The 12430-nt window shown below is 46.9% G+C and overlaps 1 protein-coding gene across 1 annotated transcript in view; it reads left to right on the top strand.

Annotated features, from left to right (window-relative positions):
* Window positions 1-12430, top strand: part of LOC107497041 (solute carrier family 22 member 4-like) — a 41076-nt gene that overhangs the window by 7130 nt on the left and 21516 nt on the right. Inside the window, 2 exon segments of the mRNA XM_016118416.2 lie at window positions 8777-8882; window positions 10146-10300. Of these exon segments, the coding sequence (XP_015973902.2) occupies window positions 8777-8882; window positions 10146-10300 (261 nt within the window).

Here is a 12430-nt window from a genome sequence, read left to right as displayed (position 1 = left end):
GGATACTGCTGGTTGGTCTGGAGACTGGCAACTTGGCTGTTAGAACAGACTAAATATTAACCAAGTTCGCATTCAAATCTACACTCTGGCAGATTCCAAAGCGCATAAGATGTGGAGACTTCTGCCACCAGCCAATACCAGCAAGACCTTTATTTCCAGTCAGTGCTTCAGAAAGATTTTGCCAGAGAAGAAATAAAAGCGACTCAAGGGCATTCCCTAGCTCTGGCTTGAATGTGCTTCCCTGTTTATTTATCAGCTGCCTCGCCCCAAACAGTTTGCCTGTGTCCTATCAGCTATGTTCCTTTAACAATAGCCACCGGGATCTCAGAGTGCGCCTTTGTCCAGAGGCTGCTTCACCTACACCTCCTGCCAAGTTTCTGCATAAACAGACTTTGTCCGTTGCTCCTGGTGGGCAGCAGAACCCTCACACAGAGTCCAAGAGGTAGGGCGGCATGTTGTCAAAAACAAGGCTTTGGCAGGGCTGATCAGACAAGCTGCAGATGCCTCGGACCTCTGAAAGGACTGTCATTTCTCCCTTGTGACAGACCAAATTTGATTTATATTCAAAGCTAATGCAGGCCCGCCTTGTTATCTGAAACCTGGTGTAGTTTTAAGCATGTTTCTGGAACCCCAAAGAAAAGCTATGAACCCCATTTGGAGAAGAGACGGTGCAGAGAGAATAGGGACTCTGGGGAAAGGCTCAAGTAGTTGTCGCAGACAGCCCTGGACTAGCGGTTCCTGCTCTGTTTGCAAGACTGCGAGGCAGGTTCACAGTGGTGCCTTCCAGATTGTCCCCTTGGTGCCAGGTGGCAGGCACATACCCCATTCCATTTGCTCATATTCCCAGAGTGAAACCTGGTAGAACTGTGATGGATTCCATGCCAGGAAGCAAGGGGAGAGCCAGGTCCCTGAATGCCTCTTCTCCTTCCCTCACACCCTCTGCTCCCATCCCTGCCATCGCACTAAAACTCCTTGGGTCTTTTGCTTAGGTTTAGCCCCTGATGACTACAGAACTCTTCACTGAGGCCTCTTCACCTATGCTTGCTTTTTCTTTACCTCTAAAATGAAGAAAGATACTGAGAACACTTTAAGGTTTAGCCCACCTTAATTCTCAAGGTCTGAGTTTCTGAGGGTTAATTCTTGGTGAATGCAGCCAGGAGATTGGGAGATTCCATCCTTTACTCAGCCCCTAATCATATAGTGGCAGCCATGCCCCCGGTTCCATAGGCCAAGAATACTGGGACGCTTGGCCTACTTGTTTGTAGGGTGGGATTGGTCACCCTTGTCCCAGCTTGTTTGTAGGGTGGAGTTTCCATGCCATGAGGGGCAAACTGAAAAGACAGAGGCTACCACCCCAACCCAACTCATAAAGTAGGGGTATCACTCTGAGGGCTACTTTCCCTGCACCTAGCTCTGGAGCAGGAGCTCAGAGACTTTCCCCAATGAAAGAGACAGTCCTGTTAGAACAGAGAGCTCTGAAGTTGTCCCTACAGAAAATAATTTCATCTGAAACAGTGTGTAGAAGTTGAAGCCCAAACGTGTTCTGGAAAACAATGGAGAACGTCGTGATGAAAAAAGAGGAGAATGGGAGCTCCATTAGAACAACGAGCTAACCCATAGGTCAGCTGGTTTACCAGAGAGAACTAAAAAAAGAAAGAAACCTCAAAGACTTACCTCAAAAACTACTTCTGCAAAGGGGCTTGAACTGAATGGAGCTAGACTGTGGGATGATTTATGCACCAGGGCATTTTTGAAAACAATAAAGCTGTCGGCTGGGTATGATATCGGCAAAGGCAGACAGCTCAATAAAAAAAATAAGGGAAAGAGACAGTCAAAGAGAGGCCTGCTACAGCCATTGTCCTCCCTGGGTGACTGCGCACATGCCTAAGGCTGTGCCCTTTGAGAAGCAACATCAGAGGCTTCACGTTGCTGGGGAACCAGACTTCACTCAGAGCCCAGCCAAGTCACTAAACAAATAAACAAGCAAAAAAATGAAAAACAAGCTTCCCTAGGACATGGGTGGGGTTCAATACTCATAGTTTCCACAATATAATTTCTAATATGTCCAATTTTAAACAAAAAAAAATTACAAGACATGCAAAGAAACAGGAAAATATGATCCATACACAGTGGAAAAAGCAGGCAACAGAAACTGACCGAAAGGGACCCGATGTCACATCTAATGAAGACTTCCAAACATCATTGTGCATTTGTTGAAAGGACTAAATGAAGTCATACTCTAAAAAATAAAAGAAGGTATGATGACAATGTCTCATCAAATATAGAATATCAATTAGGAGATAAAAAACTAAAGTTATATTAAAAATTAAATAGAAGTTCTGGAGCTGAAATGTACAGCAACTGAGATTTTTAAAAATTCATGAGAAAGCCTTAATAGTAGATTTGAACAGGCAGAATAAGGAATCCGCAAGCTTATATATAGAGCAATAGAAAAGAGAGGGGAAAAAATGAAGGAAAAAAAAGAGAGAGGAAAAAAAATGAAAGAATGAAGGAAAAATGAATAGAGCCTTAGAGAATAATGGAACACCTTTAAGCCCACCAACACATGCATAATGGGAATATCAGGAGAAGAGAGAAAAGTAGAGAAAAAAAACTAGTCAAAGAAAGAATGGCTGGAAATTTTCCAAGTTTAATGAAAAACATTAATCTACACAGGTCAGAGCTCAACAAACTCCAAGTAGAAGAAACAAAAAGAGTTTCACACACAGACATGTAATGGTAAAACTACTGGAAGACAAGCACAAAGGGGAAAAATTTAAAGCAGCAAGAAAAATATGACTTGTCACACATTAGGGAGCCCCAATAAAATTTATGTCTGATTCATCATCAGAAACAGTGGAGGCAAAAAAGCAGTGGGATAACATATTCACAGCGCTGAAAGAAAAAACGATGTCAATCAAGAATGTTATTTCCAACAACATTACCTTTTAAAAATGAAATAAAGATACTCACAGATACACAAAAACAGAGAATTTTTTTCTAGCAGTACTTCCTCACAAGAAGTACTACAGGAAGTGCTTCAGGAATAATTTTTTAAATGCAAAACTTATGTTCTGAAAACTACAAAGCATGTTTGAAAAAAAATTAAAGACTGAAATAAATGGAAAGACATCTCATGTTCTATTTAAGAAGCGGAAGACATCATATTGTTAAAATGACAACACTCCCAAAACTGATCTACAGATTCAACACAAAAGATGCTCAGTATCATTAATCATTAGGGAAATGTCAAATCAAAACCACAATGAGACACTTCTTATCACCAATTGAGATGGTTAAAATTAAAAAGGCATACAATAACAAATGTTGGTAGGAATATAGAGTAATTGAATCCCTCATTTATTGCTATTGAGATTGTAAAATGAGGCAGCCACTTTAGAAAACAGTGTGGGAGGTGCTCAAAAGGTTAAACATAGATTTACCATATGACTCAGCAATCTTACTACAATATCCATTCCCAAGAGAAATAAAAACACATGTCCATGCAAAATCTTGTAACAAACGTTCAGAGTAGCATTATTCATAGTAGCCCCAAAGTGGAAACAACTAAATGTCTATCAACTGATGAATAACTAAATAAAATGTGGTGTTTCCACACAAAGGTATATTATTCAGCCATAAAAAAATGAAGTACTGACATGTGCTACAACAACATGTATGAACCTGGAAAACCTTATGCTAAGTGAAAAATCCCAAGCACAAAAGACCACATTTTTTATGATTCCACTTATATTAAGTGTTCAGAATAGGCAAATCTATAGAGACAGAAAGTAGATTAGTGTTTGCCAAGACCTGGGGGAAGAGAATGGGGGAGTGGCTCTAACGGGTACAGGATTTTTTTCAGGGGTGGTAAAAACATTCTAAAATTAATGTTTATGGTTGTGCAACTCTGTGAATATATCAAAAACCACTGAAAAGTACACATTGAAAGAGTGAATTTTATGGCATATAAATTATATCTCGATATAGCTATGATAAACAAAAAGAATTAAATAGTAAGCTTTTATTCCCCCAAGGGTCAAGAAATTTTTAGCTTTCGGTCACAACTAAATTATAAAGAAGAAGTTGGGGTGATGTATATTCTATTATTCACTAACTACTGCTTCTTAGTTTCCCCCCTGGAATGAAAAATAACTATAAGGGGACATGATCAACATCCATTTTTCATTCTTAAACGGATTAATGCTAATTTTTCATTTACACTCATCTCTGAGATTGAAGTCTATTTATAAAGAGATTTCATACCTTGTGGTAAAAGTTTTTCTAGTTTTTAGTCATTGAATACAAAGTTGTTTCTAAGAATCTCTTTTGCCTAGTCAGTTTAAGTGTAACCTGCTTTGCTTAGTCACTTGTTCTGTTTGTTCTGTTATGGTTTTGCTTCAGACAAAAGTGTGAGGTTAGGAGAAAGGGAACTGCCATTTAATGAAGCCTGTAATGGGTCAGGCCCTGTGTCAGACACTCTACTTACATTTCCTGTCCAATGCTCACAGCATCCCCACGTGTGAGTATTGTCACCTCTTTGAAGATGAGAAAGCAGGCTGATAGAGGTGAACTAGTGGCCCAAAGTCACACAGCCGGAAGTGGGAGAACCCAAGAGAACCTGTGCTCTTCGCTGACTATCAGGCTGCTCCCAAGTTCTTGGTTCTATGTAGCTCAGGGTACACTTACCTTTATGGTTCTTAATGGCTTTCATAAAAGCTAAAACTTTGGCTACTTGGAGAGTTCAAGGTTAAGGATGATTTTCAAAGGACAGTGTGTGATACCACATGTTTTCCAAACTTATTTTCCATCACTCATAAATGTTCAACGTTCACTCATCAATAGTTTGTTAAGCCTCCACCATGTGTCTGGCCTTGTGCAAGCATTAGTTATCTCAAATGGCTATACGAATGAGTTCAGGCTTTAGAAATTTATCCATTTTGAGAAGAATGAGGAAGAGGTGCCTTTTTCCCTCTCTAGCCAGAGAGCAAGGCCACAGCGGCCCAGAACAGAGCCTCCCCTGCCCAGGACTGGTGGGCTCATGGATACACATGTGCACACCTGAAATATGCTTGACCTTGAACTTTGAGGAGGCAGCAACCATGTCTGTTTTGTGCCTCACACAGAGTGCGGCCCAGAGCAGGTGCTCAATGACAGTTGGATAAATGATTAAGCAATTCCTGTACCAATCCACTAGAATGTCATCTGGTCGTTTCTGTGCTCTGTGCCTTCATTTCCTCATTTTTAAAACAAAGAGAGTACCCATTTCTCATGGCAATGTTGAGATCCCACGAGATAATACAGCACACACAGTGTACTGTAGTGTACAGTACACGGTAGCTGTCATTCCCATCATTACTATCGGAAGGGGTGAGAGACACATCATTCTATGCCGAGAGTAGCCTCCCGTCCCCTTTTACCTCATGACCTGGGTTTTTATTTCTTAAAGCAGAGCTGAAGGCTAGATGGTCCAGCGCTCACTCCGCTGTGTCAGGAAACATTGGTCTGAGACTCTGAGGATGAGAAGGACATAGTAATCCAGGGGAAAGGAGGGGGGCGTGTCCAGTGCCTTCACCTTGTGCAGCTTGAGCCAGTTGGTTCCCAAGTCCCACTGTCTGTCCAAGGGTGTGTGGGGGTGGGGAGAGGAGAGGTTATGTTTCTGAAATGTCAGTGTCTGAGACCTGAAAGTGCAGGTCCAGAGGAAGGTGAGTCAGATTCTCACCAGACCATCTCCATCAGCCTCTGAGCTGGCTCTGTAGATGTGTATCTGTGTGTGCATGTGTGTAAACTCATGTGTGGACACACAAGGGACAGTTTTGTCCCATTGAGGAAAAGACTGTCTCCCACTGAGACTATTATGTCACTGTTTACCATGGGGAGTTCCTTGGGTCCTGGCCAGTGGGGCCCCAAGTCACACCCCTCAAACCCCAAGGGGCTGGGTTCAGGCAGGGCCTGGCCTCCCCGACAACAGCCCTGTGGAGAAAAGGGCCCCTCTTCAGGCTGATGGCTGATTTACTAGACTGCAGCCCATGAGCCCCAGCTGGAACTTTGCCTGCCAATCTTGTGTGCTATTATCAGGCCCCTTGCAGCTTTCCAAAAGGACTCCTCAAGCACAGTAACTCCTCAAAAGAGGCCCCATCCTTGGAGCCAACCATGAGCAACCGTAAGGTCCAGTCTTCCCTGCTGGGCGTGGGCAGGGTCTCCAGATGGCAGCCTGTGCGGGTCTGGGGCAGGTGGCTGCTCTTCCCGTATGGCCTTCTCCTGTGCTAATGATGCTGACAGGGTTTCTTGGGCCTTTCTTCAGGGAGGGAAGGGGACCTAGATCCATGGATGCATGGTCTCCAGTAAGAAAGTGATAGGGAGCTGGCCCTCACTTCACCCTTCCCAGAATCCTAGTTCAGAACTCCTTCCTCTCCTCCATTCCCCAAAGAGACCAGACTCGACCCACTACCAGGCCAGCTTCATGGTATCACACAGGGCCCATACTTGGTTTTACTGCTCTGGTATTGACATTCTGACATTCTGAAATTCTAAATAATTTTTGAACAAGGGTTTCCTGCATTTTCAGTTTGCACAGGGCCTGCAAATTAGGTAGCCAGTCCTGCCCACTACCTTCTCTCATGCAACACCTGGCTCCACATCTGACAGCCTTCTTCTCTCCTTTCTGTGACTGAGTCCTATCTATTCTCCTCTAAGGCAGAGTCCTGACAGGAAAAGTTCAAAAAGCCATGAAGGAGGGAGAGCACATTATCTCCGGAAAGGCTTTTCTGCTCCACTTGCAGAGGAAATGGTATCGCTTGATAATGGACACGTCAGGACCCCTACCAAACACAAGGCTGAGGCCATGGTGGAGGCCTTCGACCCCAGTCCTGTGCAAATGGAATTTAATAAGTTCATTTTATCCAGCCTTTGGAGTTCATGTCCAAAGCAGTCGGTAATTCCCATGCCCATTTATTTGCTATGACTTCAGACAAATCCCAGTCTTAGAGCCTCCATTTACTCTTCTGCAAAATGGGTCACACTCTACATCATGAGGTTTGGGAACCTCGATTATTCACCTCACTATGTGTTGGGGCAGATACCAAACTTTTTTCTGACACTTTAGTCAGTGATTTTTGTAAGCGGGTGGCCATTAATTCAGGCGCATGCCTTACCTGACTTTTCTGACCTCTGGACAGGCCGGGTCATACGATTTTGGGGGGTTTGTGTCCTTATGCCTAAAGTCCATTCAGAAACCTCAGATGAAGTAACCCTACTCTGGGTGTGGTCTCAGATTTACCCTTGGATTGTGCCTGAAGGGTAGAGAGCTGAGTTTCTGGACCATGCTGTCTTCCTTCTGCAGAGCTGTGCTTGGGCGCCCCACCTGTGGCCAGCATCGTGGGCCCCAGAAGAAGCAACTTCATGAATCTTGACATTGTGTCCAGGACAGAGGTGTTCACAAGGACATTATCCTCAACATCACAGAATGACCCCCTTTGTGGAAGGAAGGATCTAAGAGAGACTCTCTCAGGTCTCGGTACTCAAAACAACTCAGCTGCTGCAGAATGAGTTTACTGCTTTGCGGGCTGTGGTCCTGTGAGCTGAGCCTCTGAGATACTCCGAGCTCGATTTCAGGGTCTCCCTGGCAGGCGAGGAGGCAGGCCCCTGGGCGGGCAAGCCAGCCGTCAGTCTTACCCTTGGCTTGGTTATTTTGCGACCCCTCCTCCCTTGTGCTTTCTGTTTGCCCCAATTCTCTTTCCTTTTTGCTTCATACTTTTCTCTTGTCTGTGTCCTTAAACACTCCTCTTTCTGCTGCAGAATGAGGTGTGATATAAATATGTGAATTCGTTTATCAATCTACTTCAGGGATGTTGTGAGGATTAAGAACTGAATTGCTTGGCAAATGTCAGGGAAGCAGCACCACCAGCACGGAAGCTTCCTCTAGACCAGATCGTCTGGCCACACACAGCAAGCTCCTGACCCACAGCCCCCCAATACTTACTGGCACCTGCTTATTTATTAAATAAATGAAAGTTCATTGAACACACTTTGAAATTTTTGTAGCCTCCCTTGAGGTTTTGCTGAATTAGCTTAAGTTATGAGCTAAGAACTGAAACTTTGACCAAAACCCTCATTTTATGGATCAACCAGCAGGGACTTGTCAGGGCTACAGCAACCCATGGGCCCTGGAGCATGGGAGAGCCCATACTTCTGGGAAGGCTGTGTGGGAAGGGGGATGGAGAAGTGTAAATGGGAGATGAAGTCCCCTCCCCTCTCACACAGTGGGGCCCCATACTGGCCTGTAGTGTAAAGGAACCAGCGAGCACAGGGGTCTCCTAATGAGTTCGCTCAGAGCATGTGGTCAGAGACCCCCTGGGACAAGGCAGAGGAAACTTTTACACCTGGGCCAACTGACCGTGCCTTCAGTCCTGTCCCTCAGGAGTTTCTAACATCTTCCCTCTGTGCTCTGATGCCTTCTGAAGTAGACGTGCCACCTCTATTTCACAGCACTTTGCAGCTGAGGATCACTAGTCACAGCCATGGCCTCAGCTTGCTTCTTGCTGTGTGATGTAAGCAGAACTGGAGATGTCACCCTCCCTTTCAGAAGAGGAGTGGGTGTCTCAGGGAGGACAGCGACCTGCCCAGTGAATGGTAGTCAGGAGCCAACCCAAGGCCGTGAGTCCTATGCCCTTTGCACAAAAGTCTGCCCAGCTGCTGTGCTGATAGTCTCTCGGAACCTGGCTGCGGCTGGGCCTGCTGGGGAGCTGGGCTCACTCTTCCTGTTATCATCCCTGGCAATGGAATCTGGTGTGTGAGGAAGACTGGAAGATGCCCCTCACCTCCTCCCTGTTCTTCGTTGGCGTGCTCCTTGGCTCCTTTGTGTCTGGGCAGCTGTCAGACAGGTAAGGAGGCTGGGAGGGAAGAAAGACGGGATGGGGCCCCTTGCTAGTTCACTTACTATCTTGGAGATGGACTGAATTTAAGCTATTTCAACCCAGAGAAAGGGAGGCCCCTCGGCCAACAAATCAGTGATCAGAGGTTCTCACAGCCCTCAATCCCTTGCCAGGACCCACTGGAAAGTGGAGTCATCGTAAAATCAAACACCTCAAAAAAGACCCTGCTGCTGTCACCACAGTCTCCCACCCCACCTCTGACTCTCGGAAGACATGTGATCTGTCCACAAACAACCATCAGCCAGAGTCAGGGCCAGACTGTGAGCAAGTGCCTGCTAACTGCGAGCCCACCTCTGCTGCAGGCCCCTGGCCAGGCATCGAGGCCATAGAGCCGACCTGGAGCTCTCGGTCTGCAGGAGACAGCATCACAGCTCCAGGAGAAGTGCCCTGCTGGCCCCTGAATGTTCTGTGGGGGCCAGAGCAGGAGGGAGGGACTGCTAAATGGCAGTGATAGCAATGAACCTCCCCTAGTGACGAAGCCCAGTGGGACTCCAAGCTCAACAGCCTGAGACCTGAGTTTGGAAAATGGGGTAGAAGACTGTTTTGCTCACACTTCCACTCCATCCCTCCTATTGGTTACTATCAGAATGCGAAATTAAGACTTAAGCCAACTGCAGTGTCACTGATAGACATCGCTGGAAGCTACACTTGCCGCAGAGTGGTGGTTGGCAATTTTGGCTGCACATCAGACTCACCTAGGAAAATTTTTTAAATCTCAAGGTCCAAACCAATTTCCAGACAATAAAAATCTCAGGAGTACGGTGCAGGTACCAGAATTTTTTGAAGCTCTTCAGGTGATTCTAAGCCTAGCTAAGGTTGAAGACCACGCCATATGGGGAATTCCCACATTGCTAATATCAGATGTACCTGCAATCTGTACTGTGCCCACCTTCGAGAAATGTGGTGGCAGCTTCTACCTGTGGCTCCTTCTAAAGAGATTTCCACATGGTCCTTGCCTAAGCTGCTCTGTGCTATCAAGATATGGTGCTTCCACAGGAGGCTTAGGATCTCAAAAGATCCCTCCTAGGCAGATGAATTACTGAAGCCTCGCCAAGGAGGAACCTGGGAGGATGTGACAGGGAAAAAGTCTGTCATCGCCCCGGAAAAAAATCAGTCTGCAGCGCTGCCCGACTCGGCGTTTGCCGCACGCCCTGAGAAGCACGCTGCAGTCACCTGCACGTGTCATGTTTTATCCTGTGCTGTGCTCTACAGGTTTGGCAGGAAGAGCATCCTCTTTCCCACTATGGCTGTACAGACTGGCTTCAGCTTCTCGCAGATTTTCTCCATCAACTGGGAGATGTTCACTGTGTTATTTGTCATCGTTGGCATGGGCCAGATCTCCAACTACGTGGTGTCCTTCATACTAGGTAGGAATGGCTTCTGACCCGTAGGACTCCTCTGTCCAACTCCCTGAGAGGCCCAGGAAGAGGAGGCCACTGAAAGGGGCACAAGGAGTGCTCTCAATCAGCATGGAAGGAAGCACCTCAACCCATGGGCTGGGCTCCCCAAACAGGCCAGCCTCAGACATAGGTGTGGGTGAGGGGGTTTTTTGATCTGGCCAAGGGCAAGGCAGGCACTTGCAGGAAGCCAGCTCCATGCTGGGTGCTGAAATGTGGTGGTGAATAGGAGCTGGAGCTGGTGGGAACCAGCCACATGATAACTGCAACACATTTCAGGAGTGCAAGGCTTGGGAGAAGCACAGAGGAGGGGCCTTGGGGGCGAGATAGCCTAAGGATGGCTGTGATTTGAGCTCTGAAAACTCAAGATTTCTGCCTAGGACAGGACAGAAGGGTGCTCCTAGAAGCCATGCATGGGGTAGTTGGTGTGGCTGGTATGTGGGTGGAAGAGGCTCATATCAGATGGGAGTTCAGTGCCAGCCTGCAATCGCCGGGTGGATCTCCTCTCACTCTGAGTCTGAGCCCATCCCTAGAGCATATCAGCTGCCTGCAGGACCAGCCTAACTGCTGATAGTAGTCCTGTCTCCTAGCTACAGCTTGCTTTTGGAATATCACGCTACATGAGGAGGCCTTACAAGCTAAAGGGCGCAACTCTCATCAACTTTCCCTGGGAGGAAGTGAGCTGAGCCCAGGCAGGTTGATCAGGGAGTCCATATGAGTAGGAGTCCCCAACATGCTCTGAGCCCACCTGCTCTCTCTGAACAGGTGAGAGTAGGGGAGATGAAAGGCATTTCTGGGACAATAGACATCGAATCTCATAATATCCAGTGTGATAATGTATTCTCGTGGGCTTGGTGCTTTTCACTTTATCCCTTTTGTCATAGTGTAATTCTTAGCAGTGTACCCCCAGTATAAGTCTAATGATTCTTCTTGTCTCACAAGGCTGAATATGGTAAAATGATTCTGATCACTCTTAGGAGTCTGGATGACTCATCAGCTCTGGAGATGCTGTGTTCTCTTAGTTGAGGATGCGTACACCCTTTGTCAGGTTGCCAAGATGGAATTGTTCAAATTCTACTTCTTTAATCATTTGCAAAGAAACCCTTGCTATGAGCCCAGCCTCAGTGTCTGAAGAGGGGAGGAAGGCAGAGTATGTTGCAGCCACATGCACCTGGCGGACAGCACCTTCTTCACAGGCTCCAACAGGAACAGGGCCTCTCTCCCCACTGCAGGGAAAAGAAAGGGAGGGAAATTTTCTTAAAGAAGGTCATTGGTATCAAGGACACAGAGAGCTTCAGGCCAGTGGTGCTGGAAACTAGAGATTGGAGGGATTTAGGACAGAAATTGCAACTTCCTGATGTCCAGAGACCCTAAGGACACAGAGTTCTTGGGCACAGCAAAGCCTATCTCATGGTTCTCATGGTCTAAATCCACCAGAATGTGCCTTTCTTGTGGTGCCCGCCCCCTCTCCACCGATACCTGAAAAGCCCAATGTGTGGCTCTGCTTGGGCCAGAGACACACTAAAGACTAAACAAGCCTCCCCTAAACACAGGGCTCTGCCCAAGGTCAGCGGATCCCTTCAGGAGGACCTAAAGGGCCATCTGAAGTGGAAGGGCAGAAAGTTATGGTGAAGCCAGGGAAGGCTTGTCATTGGGCTTGGGAGCCAGGTGGGGTTTGTGCCATGCATGGCATCCCTCGGGTTCTGCCTTTTCAGTGGCACAGGGCGCTTCTGGGCCCCTGAAGCCTCATCTGTGCGAATGAGACTGGGAGAGCCCACCCCAGGCCTCCTGCAGGGAAGTCCCGCCTGCTGCTGGCCCTGACACTACACTCTGCTCCCTCCCTGCTGCCCATACTGAGAAAAGGGAGAGGGCCAAGGGGAAAGTAAGGGCATGTCACATCAGTCAGAGCCTAGATGTGAAAACCAGCGATCGGCGGGTGGGACTCTGGGTGCAGAGGCCCGGGAGTGTTGCAAGGTGCTCAGGGGGCCACCCTGGCTCCAGCTTTACTCATTTGTGCTCTGCGGGAAGCTGCTGACTTTGTGTCCTGGTAGGAGATTCATTGTGTTGGGTTCTCAGGTCTGAACCTTTTTAAGAGAGCCA

The sequence above is a fragment of the Rousettus aegyptiacus genome, unplaced genomic scaffold (assembly GCF_014176215.1).
Source record: "Rousettus aegyptiacus isolate mRouAeg1 unplaced genomic scaffold, mRouAeg1.p scaffold_m13_p_7, whole genome shotgun sequence".
NCBI lineage: Eukaryota > Metazoa > Chordata > Mammalia > Chiroptera > Pteropodidae > Rousettus > Rousettus aegyptiacus.
This window is presented reverse-complemented; position numbering and strand designations above follow the sequence as displayed.